The sequence below is a fragment of the Parambassis ranga genome, chromosome 13, assembly GCF_900634625.1.
Source record: "Parambassis ranga chromosome 13, fParRan2.1, whole genome shotgun sequence".
Classification (NCBI taxonomy): domain Eukaryota; kingdom Metazoa; phylum Chordata; class Actinopteri; family Ambassidae; genus Parambassis; species Parambassis ranga.
The window spans coordinates 20,504,259-20,528,592 of NC_041033.1; the positions used below are offsets into that span (position 1 = coordinate 20,504,259).

General features: G+C 43.4%; 1 protein-coding gene across 1 annotated transcript; it reads right to left on the minus strand.

The window, feature by feature from the left end:
- Positions 1–462: 462 nt before the first annotated feature.
- Positions 463–22,368, minus strand: bcl9l (bcl9 like). Its single transcript, XM_028419712.1, has 9 exons — positions 21,988–22,368; positions 8,414–8,487; positions 7,835–8,271; positions 5,599–5,721; positions 5,095–5,260; positions 4,908–4,992; positions 2,221–4,636; positions 1,893–2,138; positions 463–1,777 (listed from the first exon to the last, which is right to left on the minus strand). Exons 3-9 carry the CDS (start codon positions 8,181–8,183, stop codon positions 585–587), a joined length of 4,578 nt encoding a protein of 1,525 aa, XP_028275513.1. The 5' UTR covers positions 8,184–8,271; positions 8,414–8,487; positions 21,988–22,368; the 3' UTR covers positions 463–584.
- Between the last annotated feature and the right edge of the window lie 1,966 nt (positions 22,369–24,334).

Consider the following 24,334-nt stretch of genomic DNA (forward strand, 5'->3'; position numbering starts at 1 on the left):
TCATGTATCATACAGCATCCTTGTCTGTGTATTAACACAATAACCAAACACAAAAAACCAAACTATGTTGATGAGATTGTTGTTATTCTATTTTTTTTAGACTCCTATTAAAACACAGTTATACAGAACAACTGCAAACAATCACAAATTGCATCTTATATACAGCAAGTATATATTATATTATATATATATATATATTTATATAGAATTCCTTTGCACAACAATTTGGTAGTTGGAGAAAATAAATCAATGATATTAAAACAAATAGAAATTTGAGGCACTCCTCTCCTAACCGCCACTCTGTTCCCACAACAAATACACACACGTTTTTTTTTTTTTAACTATACACATTTTACAGTATTTTAGAAAATGGCTTCAAATAGTTATTGAACAGTGTTACAGTGCTTTTAAATATTCCATTTTTAATCTGTCCAAAAGTTGAATATTAGCAGTGATTTGTTGTTTTTTTTTTTTGCTTTTTTGTTTTTCTTTTCAAACGACTATAAGAATAACATTAATGAAAAAATTTGGACACAATGGGAAGGTAATCTATTGAACACGTTTTTACAGTTTACGGAGTTGGATCAAAATGGCATATTGGCCATTCCTCCGGGGCCATAGCCGATGGGACTGTCCAGAGACATTCCCCGCTGTCTGAGAGACTGTGGGCCCATCATACCGGACTGCGGGTGAGGTGGGCCCATCATGGGACCTTGAGGGGACATTAGAGGGCCCTGGGGTCCAAATGGTTCCCCTGGAATCCCCATGCTCCGCTGCTTAGCCTGCATCATCATAATATTCTGCTGTGCCATCAGATGTTGCGGGTGCTGCTGAGAAGGCATCATGCCAGGGTATGGGTTGGAAGGATGGTGGAGGAGGCTGTTGGCCATCATGGCTTGCTGTTGCTGGAGCTGCTGCTGGGGCCCCATGCCTGTCCTCCCCATCATATGTCCAGGGGGGCACATGGGGCCCAAGCCCCCACTGGAAACCATACCCCTGGACCCCCCCTGAGGAATGCCCATACTTTGGCGTATTCCCCCATGTGAGGGGTGAGGTGGCAACTGCTGTTCGGCCATCATATTCTGTAGGCTTGCTAAGTGGGGGTTGGATGAAGAGCCACTGCTGTGTGGAGGGCCAGAAGAAGACAGCTGTTTGAGGAGCTGCTGTGGAGTAGGTTGCTGAGTTGGTGGCCCCTGATGTGGATTCTGGTGTGGCTCACTCTTGGGGAAGTACTGAAGTGTGCTACTGGGCTTATCAGAAGGAATGATGCGGGAGAGGTCAAACTCAGGGATCCCTGTGTGAGTGGGACGTATGACTTCACTCAGATCTGGCCCATCCCCCATAGGAAGAGAGCCAAACGTGTCTGATGGGTGAGAGGGGCGTTGGTGAGGATGACCTTTGTTTAGCAGGTGTATCTGCTGATGAGGCAGAATATCCTCATTTGGCTGAGGGAAATTCTGTGACATTCCTCCAATCGGTGAGTGCATGGGCCCATGTGATGGTGGCTGCATGCGAGGGAAACCTGACATCTGGTTCTGAGATATCGGTGAAACGTTACAGGGGCCCATTCCATCAGGTGCTCCCCCTCCCATCATGGCTGAGTTCATGGCAGGCATGCCCATTTGGTTTGGGGAGGAGAGCACAGGTCCTGAGGCTTCATGCGACAGGTGTTGCTGACCTTGGCTTACAATACCCATGGGGCTTTGTGGATCACTATGGGGACCAATGGAGCCCTGGGAGACCAGTATCTGTGATGCCTGGGGATTTCCCATGTTTCCTGAGGGGAAAACATCAAGGCTGGCATGTAAAACCTTAACTAACTTAATTGAACTGCAACTGCATTACAGTTTATGTAAACAGAAGATTATCATGGTTACTGAACTCTTTCTTACCTCCAATGCTGACACCGGATAGAAGAGGTCGATCAGGTGGCATCTCGTCATCGGAAGTGGCGATTGTTTTGATTGCATCATGGTAGAGCGGTGTAGTACTGGGGATAGCATACTTGGACATCTGAGACATGATGAGAGATAAAGGATTCTGAGAGGGTGGGGCGTCAGGAGAGGAAGTGAATGGCATACTGGAGCCTGGCTGACTAATGGGGGTAGAGTTGGAACTTCTTGGGGGAAGCGATTGGCCTGCAAAGAACATCAGAATGTTATTAGGGTCTTGGCAAGGAACAGCATTAATAATGATGGATGATGATGGATTGATATGTACCTGTTTCAGTGGAACTACTTCCTCCATTACCCACCATCTTCCCACTACTAGGACCGCCTGGACTAGGAAGAGCTGTTTTAGGAGATGCCCACCCTGGAGAACCCACAGCCATGGCTGGTGATTTGAGTCGTCCAGGAGAGGCAGACGGAGAGTGCAACCCAAGGTTGGAAGACCCCATTACTTGGGGAGACTTCATGGAAGTAGAAGAAGGAGTCCCAGCACCAGACGCAGGGGGAAGAGGGGGGTGATGCCCCGCAGAAGACATCTGTGCTGGTGACTTCAGTCCTGGAGCTGAGGGAGAAGGTAGGAGAGGAGATGGCTCTTGGTTAAGGGATGGAGACTTAAGCTGATGAGGTGGAGGAGGCACTGAAGGAGAGGTCAGGGGGTTAACATTTACTGGCATGTCAGAGGCATGCCTAGGAACAAAGTCTGCTCCCCTGAGGCCTCCAGCCATCGGCATATGACTAAGCCGTGATGTAGCTCCCATTTGATTAGGACCTTGCTGGTCAGGACCAAACATCTCTGGGCCAGGTTGCTGAAGATAGGGTCCGTCCACCTGTCCTCCAGAGAAGGGACCTTGATTAGGAAATGGAAAGGGGCTATCAGGGCCTGGGAGCATTCCTTTATTTGGTCCTCTTCCATTCTGTGAAGCCCTGATTCGTGAAATCTCTCCAGAGCCAAACATCTCACCTAAAGACCCTCCTCCTGGGTGACCTCTGAGCTTCTGGGACAGCATCATCTGCTGTTGCTGCTGAACATTCATCTGTGGGTTCATGTTCATTGGGAGGTTGCCACCCAGAGGAGAATCTACTAAGTCTCTCATCTGAGGACCTCCGCCAGGAGAGCCCATAATCTCCCGTGAACCAGGAAAGTCCATTGGATCACCTCGACTGGTGGGAAGACCCCTCCCCATTCCCAAACTGGGGAATTCTGGGCCCCCAAGATTATCCATAATTCTTGGGCCCATGTTGCCCTGTTGCTGCTGTTTAGCTAATCTGTCAAGTTCAAACCGGGAAACCCCCTGCATGTGTCGTTTCTCCATTATGCGAAACATTTCCTCACGTGGTAACATGTGCTCTGGGTCACCTTGGAGGTGTTGATGGGGGCCACCAGGATAACAACCATGAAAAGGACCTCCTCCGCTGATGTTGTTTGGCATATCGTCAAGCCACATCATCCCTGGCCGGGTGGGCCTTTGGGGCCCTAGACCCTCCATTGATAAAACCCCTCCTGGACTAACAGGAAACCCTCCAGCACCTGGCTGCCCTCTCTGCATTGGGCCTAGGAACCTTGGGCCACGGGGTCCTTCTTGGTGCATGTCCATCATTCGTCCATTTCCACCCATTCCACCTCCCATCATATTGGCAGGGCCCCACTGCTGGTCTCCAGGTTTGCTGTGGTACGGTGGAGGCGGCCCTCTCATCATCATAGGACCTCCATGCATGCCCATCTCAGTCATCATTCTAAAGTGCTGGGGATGTGAAGGAGGTTGCATCTCCTGTTGTCGTCTCTTCTCCTGATAGTATTCTTCTTGAAGTTTCCTCCAGGCCATTTGCTCTGGGGTGAGCCCTTCAGGTCCAAGTAAGGGACCCATGTCATCCCCAGGTGAAGACAGCTGGTGATGGGGGTGCTGTGGTAGGTTATGGTGAGAGTCCATCTGAGGACTGTCGAGGGCAGGTCCACCAAGGGATTGTGTTTGAGAAATAATGGACTGGAGAGGCTCTTCATATTTCTTCATCCCTCCCATAGAACCCAGAGCTGATGCTAACATGTTAGCACTACTGCAGTTTCCAGAGTTATTAGTACCATTGTCAGTGTCCTCCAGAATACCACTCCTGTCAGCATTGTTGTTATTATTAAGGTTTGGTGGGTTATTAGTAGCACTGTTGTTAGGGCCTCCTGGATCTCCAGGACCTCCACCTGCTCCACTGCGCAGAAGCAGTCTTTCTATGTCCCTCAGCGTCTGCAAAGATCGCTCCCTGTGCTCCAGCTGCTCTTTGGAAAGACCATCTGTATTCCCGGGACCAATCCTCTGAACTGCATCACTCTGTAGATGTGCAGACAGGATGGAGGGACTTCCAGAGGGAGAGACAGTAGCAACAGGAGGATGCATACCCCCTTCACCCTCCCCATCAGCAATGTCTGCGTCTGGGCCTGCAGGTGTGGCTGCACTCCCTCCCTCTGGTCTATGTGTGATGCTGTTATTGCTGGAAGCTCCGCCGGTTCTGCTGTGGGAGGACTCATTATCAGAGTGTCCAGCCGATGATGGCGTCCCTGCAGGATGTAACGGACCAACTCCAACTCCTGCCGAGGCTGGCCGTGGAGTTCCACTTTGGGATTTAGGGGTGCCTGTGGGTGGAGAGCTGCTGGAGTTGACCTTTTCAGACAAGTGAGGAAGCTTCCCTGACGAGTGACCCTGTGGAAAGAAAAAAGAGGATTGTTTTTTTTGTACATTGTCTAATTTCCAACTTCCCTTTCTGAATATTAGACCAGTATCAGACCAGTTTTAACAAGAGACTAATAGAAACAGGAACTAAGAGTTACTCAAGATGAAAATAGCTAAACAAATAAAGCTACCCACAAAGGTTGCACCTGTGGCCTTTACTGTGTAAAAAGACTTTTACTCTCTTGTGGTTACGCAGATTTAACATAGACAAGTGGCATCTTCTTTAATGTGTATGTCTAACCTGCTCCAACTTAGAGTGTGGAACGTTTTGCTGGTGAAACAGAAGGATGGAATCAGTCTGCCCTTTCATCACTGCCTCTGCAGCACTGTCAGAAATACAAATAAAATCAAATACAAATCATCTTTATTCCTGATGTGAAACATTTGTACAACATCTTTTGTATGTCAGACATGCAAATTACTCTCACCTGTTGGCTAGGTTGGTAGTGAAAACATATACCAACTGCTGTGGAGGTTGTGGTGGCTCTGCTTTTAGTCCTGGTCCCACTCCGCATCCCAACACTGGTTCAGACATTGGTCCTGCAGACAGGCGATCAGGGAGTCCCTGGATAGGACCTGCCAGCCCTCGATCCCCTGAGAAAAATCAAAAATCAGGAGTTCAGAGGTTTTATCTTCCTGAATTACAACTAGTGACTTCAATTTGGCTACTTTTTCTTCCACTAGATGGAGCTAAAACACATGTAAAGTCAAATCAGTGGCGAGGCACAGTTATGGCCAAGCAGACATCTTCCTTTCTGTGTGTCTGTGGGGGAGCAGAGGCATCTATTGATAATTTATGGACATAACCTGTTGCATTTAGAGGAGATTTAATGGTGGAATTCATGTGGCGTTCACAGTTATGGTCACAAAGACACTATTGTGAGGAATGTGCAACATTTGTTTCTCCCAGTGTCAAAGGCAGACAGACTCACGGTGGGCTGCAGCATGCGGCTTGTCTTCATCTTCCTCTGTGTCAGGTCCAGAGCACCATTCATCTCCACTGTATGGCTGTTTCTTCTCCAGAACACAGCGCCGCTTACTGCGCATAACACCCTCTAGAGGATAAAACACAAACACACACACATCAACAATTGTTATAGTATCACCCTTTTGAGCATTTTTCACTCCTGTCTTCTTGCCACTGTGAATCATGGCTAAAAAGTAGGAAAAGCTGAAAAATATATTTTGAATACTGTAAAGATATAAATCATAGAAAACATTAAAAAAGGGTTGATTTGTGTGATTATTCAGCATTCAGAATCAGCATGTACATCACACAATGGCTACCACACAAGTATCACTAGCCTTGGAAAATTTTGTGTTTGTGTTTTTCACTCTACTCTTTAAACTACTCGTCAAAAACTCGCCTGCTTGTCTCATAATAGAATATTATAGAACAGACACTTTAGTACCATCTTCTAACAGAACCATATGTGGCACACAACACAAGTTCTGGCAATTTCTTAAATCCTGCAAACCTGCCACCTTCTTGCACAGGTATGTAAACAGTTAAATGCAAAAAGTCTGTTTTTGCATGTTAAAAATATTAAATATTAGTACATGTACATGCGGGAAGTATATTTGGGATGCGTCCAACTGGGATGAGACCACAGGACAGACAACACTGGAGGGATTATTTCCCTCCTGGCATGGGAACGCCTTGGGAATCCCCCTTACTTTGCTTAGACTTCTGTCCTTACAACCAGATTCTGAATGAGTGGTGCTTTTCTTCTCACCCGTGCATACTGTACTGTTTATGACAAATTACCATGCATGCTAACTACATCTGCACAAGCAATGTTTTGTTAGCAGTGTGGTGAGAATTTTTAGGGCGGGTGTTAGAAAGCTACCTTACAACAAAAACATCAGATGAACTTGGGTAACCACAGACTTAAAAGCCTCTGAATGTACAGTAAGGGAGGAAGTTGGTATGACAGTACAGATAAAGAGACAGCAGAGGGAGGACTGCTACCTTGTCACAGTCTGAATGAGCTGACCTGTTTTTGCTACCAGTGCTTACTGCTGCTTTATCTAAGAAAACCAAGCAATCGAGCCAGGTCTGCTGCTACTGTGACTGTTTTTCACTGGCACTTTACAGGATTGAAGGTGTGTTTGTGACAGAATGGTTTCAAATAAAAGAAGAAGAGGAATGCACTTGTGTTTTTCCAGCACTCGTAATAATCACAGACAGAAAACAAGAAGGATTATGAGTGGTGTGTGTGTGTGTGTTTATAGACAGGAGGCCTCTTTCAGCCTCTGTTGTGTTGGAACCCCACCTTTCTCTGTGTGTGTTTGTGTGCAATACTCACGTGGGGACATACATCTGTTTACAAAGTCACATAGTGGGGACATGGCTCTGTTTTGTGAAAAGTCCTCCTAATGTAAATCATTAACTCTTAAGTGAGGATTTGGTTTAAGGATTAAGGGTTGCCAAATATAGTGGTTATTACAGCAAGAACTAAGCCTTCAGGAAATACATGTAAATCAATGTAATGTGTGGTAACATGGGTGTTTTTGCTTCGACCCATGATTGTACTGTCTCCATAAAACACTTCATGGATTGTACGTTGCAGTGAAAACTGAGCGCACAGAAGGTTAAAAGAGAAGGCTCAACACATGTACAGGAAGCCCACACAAGTTTCACACAACACATTAATATCATCTGCAGCCAAACCCTCACATGAACACTCAAATCAGCAGTAGGAAACTAATGCAAATCGAACTCTTTATACCCGACCACATGAACATAAATTTACACAAACACTCATCTCATCACTGCTTTAACAACAACAACAACAACAACAACAACCACCTCTCTAGGCTTACTAAGTTTTCACAACCTCATGACCCGTCTCTCTCTCTCTCTGTCTCTGAGCACTACAGAAAGCCTAGATGTTGTTTCATCTGAGACACGTGACTGCCGTGTAGGCATGGCACAAACAATCAAAAGCCAGGGGGAAATTCTGATGCTTCAGTGAAAGGTCAGGGCATTTCAGTGAGAGAAAAAACAAGTTCTTCTGTCCTCTCGGTCCTTACATTCACTTCCTGCTGTGGAGGAGGTGAATGCACGTAATCTGGTATTTCGGGTAAAGATTTGGCTGATAGGAAGATAAAGGAAGTGAACTGTCGGTACACTGACTCAGTTTCGTCTCTGCATATATGCCTTACCTCCTTTGGCATCTGTCTCCAGGACTGGAGGAATGGCATTTCTTGATTCACTGGACTCGATGGAGACGCTCCGCTCCCGCTTGGATTTGGTTTTCAGCATCCCTCCAACACTGCCCACTGATTGGCTGATAGCCTTCAGGCTGGGGTTGCTGTGAGAAATCTGGTTGGTTTTGACTCCATGGCTGCCAGTGCCAACAGCCTTTGAACCCAGGTGGGTAGCAGTTCCCTGCTGCTGCTGCTGCTGCTGCTGCTGCTGCTGCTGCGCCTGCTGGTTTACACTGGGTATCTGGGATCGGCTGTCCCCGGCGACCTGCTTGCCATGATTGGCTAATTTATTGTCTGGGTGCATTTGAATGGCTGGTGATTAAGGCGGAGGTCTGGTACGGAGGACTGCGGTGCCTGTTAGTCAATGGAGCTCACATTGCTAACAGGCGACACTAAAGGAGAAAAGAAGCGTCATGATTATCAGATCGAAATTCTACAAAAGGGGCTAGTTCCGATCATTTTTATGGAAATAATAAAAACCAGATGTTTACAAATTTCCAAAAGTTTTACAAGTTTGGCCTTTTGGTCACTCACCTCATCTCACCTAGATGCTCAGTTGACACACTGACATGCTGCTCTGTAGGATGCTTCACTGACCACACATGGACCTGGGGGACAAACAGAGAGTAATACCATCAAGAGGAGGCTGATAACAACCTTTACAGCCACTGCTATCTGTTAGCCTATGTGTCCTCAGCCTTAGGGTCAACATCACCTTCATGAGTAATGACGGAAAAGAGAGCAAGAGAGATTGATAAGAGAGCAAGGCCACAGAGACGCTGTGAGGTAACTGTCCCTTTAAGGGAAAGAGAGCAAAACTGAGCCTGAGCTGGGGGAGGGACCTGAAACTCAGAAGTACTGTAGCTCAGCAGTGTTTAAAGGTCCCACCCCCTACCAAACACTTTGCAAACCACAAAAACTCCACCACACACACACACACACACTCGACAGCACTGTCTGCAACAAAACCAGACTCTCCCTCCCTCCCTCACAGAAGCGTCTCTTTTAGACTACAAGCACAAAACATGTGGCAGAATTAACTTGTAGACATTTGCTTTTAAATCATTTTAGTGCGATCAAAGAGTACACTACTGTTCACCCGTCATAATAACAACCTTAAACTAAGCAGGATTCTAGCTCAACATTCACATGACGTTTTATTCTGGGTTCACATCCATGGCTGCAAGCTGACGCCCTTTTGACACCGCCACCTGCCTGTGTCCATAACCTCAAGCTTCTGATTTTAACCTTTGCCACTGGAGTGTGTGTCTCTCTGAATTATGCAGCCTGCAAACTAGCTGTATATACAAGTTCTTGTTGTTGGAGCCTTTCCCATAAGAGATGCCTAGGTACAAAACACTAAACAGTTCTTCAGTATTTGCAAGTCTCAACAAGATCTTCACAGTGCTGCTGAACAATAGCTGGTCAAAACAGTTATCACATCTAACCCCAGATATGCAGCTGACATAATGCAGATCTCGTGTAAACATTTCCACTGGGTTCCATTTTTGGCCTATGACACAATCCCACCGCTGCACACTGCAGCCAGGGTCGGCTGTCGCGAGAAACCATCTGTACCACTCACTCACCTTGACAGGTAATGGTAAACACAATGCTGTAATAATTAGTCATTAACCAACACTGGCTCAGCTCAGCACAGAAAGATGCCTTGTTCATTGGCTGAGGACTTCATCACTCATTAACTCAAACGGGGACAGTCAGACGTGGCTCCTGTTGACAAAGTGTGACTCACTTGCTTTGTGCAACACAAAAGGGGGGGGAAGGCAGACTAATCATATGGTGAGACGCTAACCTTCGAGTGGACGCTGAGGAAATAAAAAAGGCTGCCACATAATGGTATCAGGCTAACAAGAGCAAAGCTTTAAGAGGTCATGTCATCTCATTTGGGGTTGGAAAATGACTTCTCGGTGGGCACAAAAAATTGTAGGGTCAGTAAAGTAAAACGTATGTCTCCATCTTAGACATTTTGTAAACATAGTTTAGCCTCAGACTGCCATTATCCCCTCTCTTACCCACATGTATGGCGTCTCGTTAAACAACCGGGAACATTACGATGACTTCAGCGTGTCTTTTTTTAGACAGGATGAGTGTTTTTGAGCAGATTCTTTTTTGGCTCTACATAAAAATGACACTTGATTACATAATAATTTTGTTCCTTGTTTAATAATAGCTGGACAACTTGCTGCTATGAATACCATTGTTAACTAAAGTTTAACTGGATTGTTACATAGCCACAGGTCCCAACTAAAGCAGGGTTTCTTATTCAAGTTAAATTCTATTTGTGCGGCACTATTTACAGAACTGATGAAGCTCCTTGGATGAGCATCGAAACGTCTTCAAGAAAACGCTACATGTCCAGACGCCTTGCTTCAATCTTCTCTACGTATTTAGAGGCTTCAACATCTAAATTGTGTTGTTATGTGCTACAGAGTTTTACATACAGGAGTATATAGTATTAACACAGTTAACGAGAAATGCCTCCTCCCGGCTGTAGGCCTCCACCAGCCAGTGAAGCTGCAATTTTTAATTCTTTCAGAGTCCAGAATATGAAGTGAGGACTTGAATTATGATGGTATGATTCCAATGACAAAAAACATGCCATCTTTACTTACAGACTATTTTTAAGAGACTGGCAGAGACCTTCATCACATAGTTCAACAACAATGACCTGAAGCTCAACATCAGCAAACCAACAAGCTTCTGGTGCCAACATAAAGTGTGCTTCAGCAGCGAAACCAACATTTGATCAGTTCATTCTTGAGTGCAAGTGGAGTTTTGCACTAATGAATCATGTTCACATTGATGGGAAGGTGAGATCACAGCGACCCTTGACCTCCAACAGTTCATCCTCGAGTTCAAGTGAAAAGGCAAAAAATACTGCTGTAAAACACTGTAAAAAAGCCAAGAGGTACATTCAAAGTGCTGTACTTTATACTAAACAGTGCATGCTCTGTCATTATTTTTTGTAATAAAGGCATCAACTAATCAGACACACCTGGAGGACCGCCTTAATTGGTGTCATCGGCATTCATTACATCCTAACCTCAACATGTGAGCATAACAAGACATTTAACAGTGAATGATTAGGATCTAATTACAGCGACATTTGAGTGACACATTAAATCAAATCAACATGGCAATTAATTTACAATGAAACTGAGGTTGTAAAAATCAAAGTTAATATCCCTTAAGGGAGACATCCTCCGTTTCCCCTCCATATTTTCCAATCAGATTCTGCTGCGGCAGTTTGGACCATTTGCAGTCATGCTGATGAGCCGATATCTTTCCATCTGGCCTCGCAGACTGAAGGTTCCCTTCTAAAACAGGTGTCAATCTGCTGTCTTAACAATTTCCCAATGGCAGGGAAATGCCTGACACGCACAAATACATCACACCTCAGCTAGGAATGGAATGTGCTTCAACTTCCTGCAAGTGGGCAGAGATCATGAAAGTTGATTAAGTCCGAGTGTGCTAAAGAGCATACTGACAGTTTGGAAATATGTCAGGTGGTTTCGTCAATAGGGGGCACTTCCTATGAGTATGCATACCTGGTGTGTGTGTAGACGGACTAATCAGTAGCCTGGCGTCACTCTTACTGAGGAGCAGCTGACCAATTAAAGTGAAAACACAGAAAATGGAAAGAGTTTTAATAATTTATTGAACTGCTGAGAAGCTTGGCTCAACCACTGACAGAGAAGATAAAAATACAAACATAATTCGACCACATGATGGGCCCGACTAGAGCAATATTTTGGTTGACAAATGACAAATGAATCCTTAGCCGTCACCAATCAAAAATAGGTCCATGCATGCCTTGTTATCAAAGACTGCTGCTTAAATAGAGCTCATGAAAACCCAAAGCCAACATAATTTCATAAAAGTATTAGCTTAGCATCTTAAAAAAGGTCAGATGGCCTACAATAAGAAATTAAGAGACACAATTGTATCTGCTAACAGACGCATCTCCACAGTCCTCCAGAGCAGAACATAAAAACCAAGAAAGAAGATGCATGTGGTGAAAGCCTGTTTAACGTCACCGAGAGGACTGCAGAGGCAAAGATCAGTAGTGACGGTCTGCACATGCACATGCCAAGGAAAAGTAATATAGCACAGAGATACACTACACAGAGCTGCCTGGATAACTTAGTAAACCCCAGATCCCATCAAATTTGGCACATGAACTAAAGAAAACAGAGCAGCTCTGGGTTTTTATTGGAGCAATATGGAGCCCACCGTTTTACCAAGGGTAAAACCTGTAAGATGAAATGTGTACTGTCCAAGCAGCAAAGTCCAACACTGAGAAATCAAGTCAATGTGGGAATGCCAAAACCTGCAGTTCTTCCAGTGGTCACTTATCAAACACAGTCAATCCCTTTATAGACCTTTGTGTTTGAATGTTTACAGCAGAAAACATGTTTACATGACATTAACGCTTATATTTGTGCATATTTAGGGACTGACTGGTGAAACCATAGGTGGGAGCCATCCTGGAAGGTTCGTCAATGGTTCTCTCCTATAAATTATCGGCATTTACCCCGCTACCCTAAAAGATTTGTTGTCCTAGTAGAGATATTAAACATTTCAAATGGTGTTTAACAGCCATCAAAACAAGAATAAACATGTATAGCTGAAAAACATTTCCCAAGAGAAAAAAGTCAAATATGAATAGCAAAGTCATCCTTTCAGGTTCCTGGTTGTTCCTTGCTGCCCATTCAGATGATACTTAGCCACCACTCGGTTCCCACAGCTGAATGTTTCATTAGAGAAAATTTTAAAAATACAAATAATTACAGCCATTTAAGGGAAAAGTGGTATTTTGTGCACAGAATCAATGATTCCAACATCCTCTGTAAAGCCAAGTTATAATACAAGCTAATTGGCTTTTCATTCAAGCTTCTGCTCAGCCATCTGAGATTGTCAACAAACAAGCCTGTCTGAGCAGCTCTTTAAATAAAACGTACACCCAGTAATATTGACAGGCTGGGATAGTGTCTCTTGATTTAACCGTCTCTACTCAGCTATTCCAGCTAGTAATGCTCTGAAAACTACAATCTTAGCCCGAACCAGTGCCGTTTAATACAGCAATTATTGCATTAAATTATTGAGGTTATGATGTTAGCAGGAAATGCCTGATTATAGTACGTATTGTAACTAAATCCTAAATGTTATGTTACGGACTTATTTGTCATGCCTGCATGTTCCATAGCAGCTCTTTTGTGCAACATTTAAAAAAAAAATCAGCAGGCAAATGAACCATTAAAAGCTTAAAGGTGGAGACAACGTGTGTGTGTGTGTGTGTGTGTGTTTTAAGGGATGCCTCCAACAAAACGTTGTTGTGTTGCATCAGTCAGTCATGGAATGTACAGGTAACAGAGACATGCACGCCACAGCATTCCTGACAAGTTATTCCTTTCAATGGTTCTAATGACACAATATTTACCAAAATACATCGGCAGAGATTCGTTCACAGTACTCCTTTCAAGATGAGTGTTATGGAATCCACTTTAATGAGTATGCAAAGCTCAGCTAGCTAGGGTCTAGGGCTGGGCGATATTGCCTGAAATCAAAAGCGCGATTAATTGGTGCTTTGTCCTCGATCATCGGTTATTATACCGGCACCAAAAGCCGAGTGCGTGTGTGTGTGTCGGGACGCCGACGTTTCGAACCCGCAACCTGTTGCTCCCAAGCCACTGACAATCCCGCTGCGCCACAAAACACACAATTAATCACCATGCGTTGCTTGGTGATTGGTTACTGGGCACAAATGTCGGTTTCGATATATTTTCGGTTAATTGCCCAGCCCTACTAGGGTCTATGTGACTCTAGTGGATACACCGTGTGGCAAAATTACCAATTTCTGCAAGTCCACATTGCCACTACAAACAGACTATGAGAGCATTTATCATTCGAAATCATTCCCAAATTCTGCAGAAATCACTGGCTGTGTCCCAACTATAATATCAAGGCCTATAGAGGTGTGTGCTCTATAGACCACAGGTCGCACCAGTTGTTGTTAAATGAGATTCTCTGCTTCTGTTGTGTGGAGTCCCCTGTATGGTCGGGTAAAAGGAACAAATCCTGGGAGATGTTGGGCTGCAAGGATGCATTTGTTGGTGGCATTTGCAGAAACCTTCAAAATGAGACAGCCTTGTCATGCCATGGTGATGGAATCAGTCTACAAATGGTCCTTTGAAGGATTCGCTCATTCGGGACACAGCTACCATGCTGAGCCTCAGGTCTCCTCAGATCGTTTTTTTAATGATTTTGTAATATTAGATGAAGCTCTAGCTATATCAGTTCTATGTTGACATGAAGATTTGCATTGTTAAATGTAAGTCAAACAAAGAGGGCATCCCTTCCTCTCTACCATCCCAAACACAAATAAGGGCTGGCATTGTTGTGTTCATATTTTGGCTTTCTTCGCTGAAACATGTTGCTTAAAGCAGGTGTCAGCTGGGCTTGTGTGTGTGTGTGTATATATACCGAGGTGGGGAGTTATCCAATCCAGAAATGTGACGGGGGAATAAAATGTTCTTCATTTCCCAACGCTCATTTTGACATTTGCACAAGTTGTTTGAGTCACAAATTCAATTTAAAACTTGGATTCTGTCCAGATGTGTCCAGTCACTGTTCCAAACAAATTAGGGAAATAATTCAGAGTCCACAGCACATGATCCTTACATAAAGCCACTTCATTTACCACCATGATGACAAGCACTCATGGAACACACACAAACCTCTACATGCCTTCAACATCAACGGACACAAACAGTGCTGCTCTCACTTAAGGCAAGAGGTTTGATGAATAATTTAAATTAATTTGCCGAAAGGCAAATTGCCGCCTCAGCCCTTGTGTATTGTATTCGTAAGGAACTATATGTTATGGTCTATTTAAATTTTTAAATTTGTGTGAAACCCAGTCTAGCATTCACAGGTCAGTGTGCAATAGGAAAATTTACGGTAAGAGGCTGAGCTCCTATTTAGTCCCAGTGGGTCACACAGAGCTGGTATTAATAGATTCAGAGAGCCCTGGGAAGTCAGGGCCAACAGAGAGAACAAAATACAAAGCTGTGCCTGAACACAGACGCCACAGCACTACTCTGCGGATCAGCACACGTAAACACAGAAGCACAGTCGAATGAATAATGTGTGTGATGCAGGAACACATACAGCACATATGTACAAACAGCAAACAAGAAGTTAAGACATCAGCTGGTTAACATAGTGCATTTACACTTTGGCGCCAGAGGGAGAATGAGTTTAATACACTCAACCATTCTGCTCTCAGATGCAGCACAAGGCCGTGGCTAACACAACACGTGTGACTGTGAACAAAATAAATCCTCTGTCAAGGACTAATCCAAGTTAAAACCTTCACTGGTATACCAAGGTATTCTTCAAATGCATTCACAATAATGAGAAATCTAATGAAATACTCTACAAACATCCATTTAATAACGCAGTCTCAAAACGTATGAAAGAGGACATTTTCTGCTAAATGTCAAAAGACTACGATCGCTTCTAGTCTGTGTGGGCCGAAGTCCAGCTCCTCAATGGAAGCAGCACAGACAAGGCTAGAAAATGAAAGCACTCAAACAGAAAGTTGAATTTCTTTTCAAGATTTCCAAAAAACAAAGATTTTTTTGTCACATAACTGCCGTCACAAGTGAGTCAATCATGGCTTCCTGGTTGCAGAATAATTCATTTTTTTTTCATGGCATCCTCTCTATGCAAATGTTTTGAAGAGGTTTGAAGCGTCACATTTTTGTGGTGGTTGGTTTCAATGCTTTCAAGGACAACGAGTAAATATAATTAAGGAAAAAGTTTCAATTACATAAACAAAAACATTCATTTCAAACACGACAGCAAATATGTTCAGGGTAACTTTGCGTCATTTTTCTTCTGAAAAAGAGTTTTCACCATCACAGAAATTGTTTCCACTCAACCTTATCATCAATTTGTTCATAAATATTTCCATGCTTCGTCTGAATGTCTCGTCCCCATTCGCCATAACGACTAGACGCACGCATTTTCCGACAAATATTGTTTCCAACTGTCTGGGTATGCTGCAGCTGTTTTTAAAGTGATGACAGTCCCTGATGTTCATTGTCATTTTCAAGAAGGATCCACATCGGACAGGAAGAAAGCTCAGTTTCTCTACCTCTCTGTCTCACACACACACTCTCTCTCTCTCTTTCACACACACACCTGCATTGTTTTTGTCAAACACACAACAGAAATGTGGGTTGTGGCAACTCTTTTTTTTGTCCACACACGCTAAAGGTTTCCAGAAAGCTCAGAATCAACACCACTGACCACCGTTTCCACCATTTCACTGATGATTAACTCTAAAGGGGCCGGTGACAACTTTGATCAAATATAATAATATAATGCGACTCTTTATTTTCTAACTTTGCATTTGTGGTGCCCAACACTAACAAACCCCTCAGACAATCACTGTAGGTCAAAGACACAACAGAGGACTTGCCATTTCTCTAAGCAACCAAGATGGTTCAGTTCAGGGCAGGGGACAGCAGGTGGTCCTCCATCAAGACTACACATGACATGACTTTTGCATGACTTTTTGTTCCACATGCAAGCTCATGACAGCAGGCTAGAAAACCCCCACTACTTAAAATAAACTCTTCATGGTCAGGAATGGACAGATATGCTAACACATCACAACTGATACTGATTTGAATCCATTTTGAGGGGCAAACTTTGAGGCAAAAACAAAATGGCTCTGTCAGCTACCATTCGATTATAGAAGCGAAGCGACATGCAAGTCGTGCAATTTTAGAGAAACCTCCAAGGATGATGACAGCCGAGCTGTGCTGGGTTAAAAGATGTTAAATCAGCCATCAAGACTCCTGCCAACTTTCACTTGAGGAAAACCAAGTGAGTCCAATAATGTGAATTACACACATTTTGAGCGACTATTGGTCACAGACTGCAGCCTTTACACTGTTACAATCCAACAAACGACTTTATATTCTGAGAATCCCCAGTCCTGACCAGAGAAACGACCCGATGTTGATCCAGCTAATGTGGATACTATCTGCACAGAGGCCATACATTCATTCCTTTCAAGTGGAGAGAAGACTATTTGTTTGCTGCAGGCAAGAAAAAAACTGTTCAAAAGTCTTGCAGGAGGAAAAAAAAAATGTGCGTGGCATGTTTGGCATTTTTAGACAGAGAACTCAAGTGGGATACGCTAGCAGGAAAACTCTGTTCATGGATTACTGACCACACTCACAGCACACAGCCACATCTATTCCTCTCCATGACATTTTGTCTTTCCTTCAATCACTTATCCCCCCCCAACTCCCCCAACATGTGAAGCCTAATAGGCAAGCATCCATTTTAACCAACATTTCTATTTGTCCAATCCTGTTTAACCTATGAGAGATACACACATTTACATTCTGGGAAAGTGAATCCATAGACCCTGTTTATAAATCTGCGGTATGCATACCTGCATTCTCGCTCTTGTTGGGGATAAACAGTAGCAGTAGCAGTGGATTGTGGGGTAAGACAAAGGTGACAGCCTCCTCAGAAAATATCTACATACTAGGGGGGCTATGGGCAGTTTCTATGGCAACAAAACATGTCACAGGGCTACAGCAAATATAGGCTAAAGAGTAGTGGATGTAAGAGGAGAGAGGGGCGTGCAAACAGGGGAAAAGACCAAAAAAAGGCATTTATAAACAGCCAAAGTATCAAAAAAAGAGTTAAATATACTTAAATAAAGAAAATGCATATAGTAGATCATTAGTAATTCACTTTTGTCAAGTGTCATGTGACAAAAACAAAACAAAAGGTATAATACTCATAAAACTTCCTTCAAACTGTCATGGTATTCATCTAAATTATTGCTTCTCTCTCTTTTATGTATTGCATCATGTGTTACATCATGCATTACATGTTGCATTGCTGTCTTTTGATGCACCAGGACAGAGTGAGCTGTAGCTTTCGTTTTTTTATACCAAAGCAGAACATTATGAAGCACTGAGTTAGACGAACGAGGGAGAAGGTACGAGATGAACTGAATCAATAAGCCCATGTTTGCCTCTGCTTTATGCAATATACGGTTTAAAAGTGGTAAAACTAAAAAAGCTGCAATTCATGGTTTTCCCTCAGTTCAGAGCAAGGGAAGAATTGGGCTCATTTTGAACAGGGGGTCAAGGGTTGTATCCTTTCCAACACATTCTAGGAAGGAAGCCAAGTAGAGCAAAGAAAAAGACTCAACTGCAGCCTCAATGCAGGCCGACGGCAGCCATGGCGGCACAGAAGCAGCTGGAAAACAGACGACCGATGGACAGAAGCCATTCAGCGTCAAACCGAACACAAACCTTTCCCTGTCTGCAACCACACACACACACAAACGGGGAGCATTTACACAACATCATTTTACACAACGAACCAAAATGTTGGTTCAACTAAATAAAAACACGTTACTCTAACATTTACCTAAGTGGGAGACAGAAGGTCAGAGAAACAGAGTGCATAACTAAGACCTTTACCTGGGTAAAACCAAGCAGCAATCTGTTGAGTCAAAATGAAAGTTCCAAAAACTGCAGTTCCTCAATAGTTAGTTTAAGCGGACTCCAGAAGCAGGTCAATCTGGGTTATAACAAACACCCTGGTACTAATAAACATGCATGTTCAGGATGTTTTGTCACAGATTGCTAACTGTCTGTCTACTGAACAGCACGGTGACCACTTTGGATTGAGTTAGAGAAAGTTTAACAGCTCAAGGGAATACACAGAAATTCAAACTGATTCATCGTGAAACCCCCAGTGATGACAGAGAGAGTTCATCCATGTTGAACATGTCTGTGTTCCAGACAAGATAACGTTTCAGACATCATCTCTATCAATGCCACACGCCTTGCAAATGAAGAGCAATAAGCTTAGCCCTGTCATAGAGGAATCAACCCATCACCATTATATTCAGTCTGTTTTAAACATAAACAAGTGGTGTCAGCAGTAGAAGCATACCAGATAGAGGAAAGAAAGCCAAAAGGATTAAACAAGCGTACGTGTAATTACTAGGATCAAGATAGGAAATCACCTTCAAATGAACCAAGCATTTGCATATGTTGGCCTTTGCCGGATTATTTATTTATTATTATTATTATTATTATTATTAGATGCGAGCATAGGAGTCAGGATAAAGGTGGAACATGAGCTCAGTGGTGCTAGAGTTGTATCTGGAAAGTTTGGGTCCTCGAGTCACCACGCACTGACAACAAATGTCATATTTACGGTACAACACTCACACAGTGTGAAAAGAAATGTATCATCACTCTTCCGATGAATGTAACTATGTACGATATGCAGCTAGCTGTTTGTTTGTTTGTTTTTCTGGTGAAAACAGGAAACTAGGAAGGTCACATCATCTCAAAAAATCCTAGTCTGCTCTGATTGGTCAGCTCTGATTGGTCAGCTCTGATGAGCTAAGAAGTCATACCCATCATTCTGTGTCAAGTTTTTTTCCATTTGACCACATCAACATGCCACTGAAGAGCTTTTTCAGTCACTTACAAAATCCAAAAACACCGTCTAAGCCCCGGGCAGTGATGTATATATGAGACATAAAGCACACGACATAACAACATTTAACCATTACATTTGATTGCATGGGTGCAGGAATAAGATGTAAACAAACGATGTTTCCTTGTACCCATGAAACAGTGCACAGGAATTAACCTGTAGTTGGTTCGAATTACATCCATCACTTCGAGCAAGCGGCATCGGGAGTTTGCCTGGACAGGAACCAAAACCTGTGTCACAAGTCTCCCTGTGGTTATGTGGTGCAGAGTTCAAATGGTATTGTTCTCACCTGACCGAACAAACTCCAGTTAAAGAGCCTGAATGCACTGCTGTGTGAGCTTGCACTTTCCACTGACAGGACTGTATGCAAAACATGCAAAAGATAAGCACAGAGGAGGCACAGAAACACAACAGCACAGTGTCTTTAACATCAACCAGAATGCTGGAAGTTAAAAAAAAAAGAGAAGCTTTCTCTTCTTTAGGGATTAACCGAGGCCTTGCCCATTTCACTGAGCCTACAAAGTCCTGTGCTGAAGAGTCTTAGTATATTCTGTCGTGTGGAAACGTTCTCAATATCACATTATTCTTTCATAGCTCACCTTAGCAGTGCTCCCTGTAACTCACCCCAAAGTTCTCAGATCACCTAACCAGATAAGAAACACTTTGTCAGCAGCTCACTAAATCTGTGTCTGCTCGCGGCGGAGCGGACTGCGCCGGTCACATGCCTATTCATTCCAATCAACACCGGACGAAGACAAAAAGAGGAACTTTACTATTGAAGTCTAATAATAAATGTATATATTCTGCTGTGTGATATTACAGAAACCTTTTTCACATGTCTAAATGTCTAAGTATGGAACAATGAATAAAACTCAGACATGCTGCAGCTGTGCACAAGTTTCCACCAGTATCCACATTACCTGCACATACAGAGGATCTAACCAGAGCCCAACACATCCTGCAAACACACACAGACAGCAGGCAACAACACAAGTGTTTGCAGGAGACCCCCCAAAACAAAGATCCACAGCTCAAGAGGACACGGAATCACACAAGGACGATAAAATGAACCCAAAAAAAAAATGTCAATGTTGAGCTTTTGTGCACCACCACAGCTGAGAAGCAGACATTAAAGGCAGCTCCGTCCATTTTTAGGGTCATTTCTACTGTTGTCAGTGCTACTTACAGTGCATGTGCTGCAACCAAGGCCTACAGGTAAGCTGTGAACTGTCCTTTGAACTGAAACAATATAAAAAATAAAGAGATGCTCTGAGCTGGGCAAGACATTCCACTTCCAGTGGAAAGAAACACACACAGAGTACTGTAGCCCTGAAAGACAATTCGGATCAAGTTGCAAACTCTGTTAGGTGCTATATATAGCTCACCAGGATATTGTAGATACACACACTGCATGAGGCGCCTGTGCACGCACACACACACACGCACACACACAAGGCTGTGAGTGTGTTTAAGTGCTGCATTATCACACTGTATTCAACAGGCTGAACTGGCTGGGTCATAGGATGTCATGAGTTTACTAGATTGAAACCACACACACACACACACACACACACACACTGTACAGACAGACAGACAGACAAAAGAAGGAATGAACAGTATGTGCTTCCACTTTTCACAAGATGCCACACAATTACCAATACGATTATAATTACTATAACTGTAATAACAGTAAAGACAGCTAATGAAAGCAGCATATTCATATGATCATACATGTCTGCTTGTCTTTGTGTAGACTAACCGCAGCAGTGCAGGCTGGAAATACTTCAAAAAAAGGACATAAATATGATTGTGATGTATTAAAGTAACGTCTACTGAGGTAACAGTAAATACTGAACAGTTTTAACAGGCGTAATTTGGACTGTGTGTGTCCACATGTCCACGCTGAGTGTGTGTGTGTGTGTGTTGAAGTGACAGGTATCGTTACGCAGCCTGTCACCTACTGAAAGCGCTTTAGCCGTTTAGCACAGAACCATTCAAATGCTGCTTTACTCTGTCAGATTAGCTAGCTGACAAGCTAATATTGGCAAATGTACACATCTGGACTCAAAAGGTTCTCATCGACAGCGCGATGACGGCGAACGACCATAAATAAAAAAAAAAAGTTGAGCAAGCACAGCATTGTTGTTAGGAGGATTTAAGGACACATGCCCCTGATGTGAACCCCCCCTTTGCGCTCCTGAGTGGAGACTTGCTGCGCCAGCCAGCTCCACGGGCTAACTTAGCATGCTAATTCATGTCTCCGCTAGGCTACTCGCTTGTAAGCTGACGTTGCCGTAGCACATACACACACACACACACACACACACACACATCTGCAAGCGAACCGCTGCTAGCTAATGGGATTTGAACTTTGTTATTGGCTTGCTAGCGACCTGAACACTTCCCTATAAAAAAAAAAAGCAGAGAAAGTTACGCGGGTTCACACGTTAAAGAAGGCAGCTCTGAAATGTGCGTGCAGCTAGCATGCTTCGGCAGTGACAGTGTTTTGAAATGCTGTTGTTGTACTCTACCCCATTTGGCTGCTGTCTGAGATCAGAAGAGGCCGATGTCAGGACTGACGGCCAGTCGACATTCCCCGGAGTGGCCGCCGCCGCCGCCGCCGCCGCCGCCAGCAGCGCTTGCTCCGCTCCGCTCGCCCTGTACCACTGCTGCGCAAGATGGTCCCGATCCTTGTTGTTTGATAAGAAGCGGGGAGCTGGTGCAGTTTTGACGGAGGTTCGGATGATGATAAATATCTCGGCTGTGTCTAGGGTGAAGTTTCGGTTGAAATCAGAGGACGCGTCACCTTGCAGCGGTTCATGACTCCCACTATTCAAGATGTAGAAGGGCAGGACGTTGCATTTCTCTGCGAGTCCATATCACTCCCAGCCGCTGACAATAATTAGTGTGGCCACACGGGCATCCGTATGTCACTGTGCTGATATGTCACACTGGACTCACGTCTGTATTTACACTCCTCGAGGTTATTACATCCAAAAAAAAAATACATACAACATAATAATCACAAGAACTGATGTCATCATTTCATCAATAAATACATTCACAACATCAATCATTTATGGAGCTAATCAATCAATTAGGTGCTTTCTCTTTCTTATAATGCAAAATTAAGATACATCACATTTCCAGCAACTTAACACTTTGCTTAAGAGACAAATTAGATATTATTTATTTATGTATTTCTTCTAAGAAAACATCATAAAGTTACTGAGAATGAGGATCCAGTTGTTGCACTCTTTTAAACCTGCTCCTTGCGTTTCTATAGATAAATGCTCCCTCTAGTGGTTTGGGCAGCAAAAGTATAGGCTTCACGTGTAACAAATGTATTTCCTGCTAAATAATAGAATAAAAAAAAGGGACTTTAAATAAGAAAGAAAGACAGACATGATACATCCCTGATGTCAGCTCAGCCATATTGAAGCAGACATGAGTGCATCATACATGTCCTGGTCCAGATTTACAGCATCCATGTTGTTTTTCAGAGGATGAAAATGATTTTTTTCTATGATAATCAGCTTCATATACAGGAAGGACACCTCCTCAGATAACAAAGAAATGGATCAGGGTCAGAGTGATGCTGTGAAAATCATCACATACCACAAAGACTTCCACTCCGTGATGGTCTGACCCATCGTCTGCTTCCTGACAGAACAGAAAGGACAGCAGCTAAAGCGCTGACATCACACCTGTTGGCAGCAGTTCTTATTTTTTTTTTTTAATCTCTTGAGTAATTACACAGCTTAAGTTCTTTAATTATGCCATTTGGTGGAGATGTGCGCTCCACATTATTCTGTCATTATGTGCCAAATCTAAAAGGCTTGTTGTTGTCAGTGCTGTTTGCTCCTGTGCAGACACACTAATTGTCAAACATGTGTATTGCTTTAATCAAGAGAAAGAACGCTCTGCTGCTGCACAATGATTTATTTTTTTTTTTTTATGCTCCGGGCATCATTCCCTCCCAGAAACAAACCAGCCCGGAGATATGTAAGCGCGAATAAAACCGCCTGCAGACAGAGCTCGCTGCGTTTGTACATACTGATGGAAATGCAAAAAGATGCCCTGAATGCCATCTCCCCCCTCCTTCCTCCTGTGAGACAATTTTTTTTTTTCATCCAAAGTCCATTATTCTTCTGGCAAGCAGATGAATGAGCTCAGTTAGGCAAGGAAACGAGAGCAGGAATTTGGACCCAGGTATTTGTAGAGAAAGAAAATGAAACATTAGAGGAAGGTCAAGAGAACATAAGAAAGGAGCAGTAGGGAAACAAGAGAGCCAGAGAGTGAGACAGAGAGGATGAGAAAGTGAAACTATGTTGTCATGGAAACTGGCATGGATCTGAAGAGCAAAACAAGAATGTAAATTGGTTTACCCTTAGGGGAACGTGACGGCGCTACAGAGGAAAATAAGCAGGGAGATGTATTTATCCCTTTAAAATGACATATCAATGAAAAAAACAAAACAATAAAGGGTAATAATGAAGATAAAGCTGCAGGTCTTTAAATGTATGTGATGCCAGACATCACTCAGACTGAGCATCTACTTACAAATGACTAATTAAAAGAAGAAGAAGGCTTCAGTTTGGCAGCTGTGGAGGTCAGACTGAGTGGGTGAATCTGTAATATAGGCTGACATTTATGAATCTGGTCCTCTAACGCCTATCATTTGATACCATTACAGATGACAGCCTTTGACAGTATAGCTCCAAAAAGAAGTAGAAGAAGAAGACGCCATAAAAATAAAAGTTCCCTGTGTCTGATAATCACGTCCTTCTCTCACCTGTTCTGTTTTTTTTTGCCAGCTCTTTGCTCAATAACATTCTTTTTTTTTCACTCGACTGCTGGAATCCCATCATTATATTA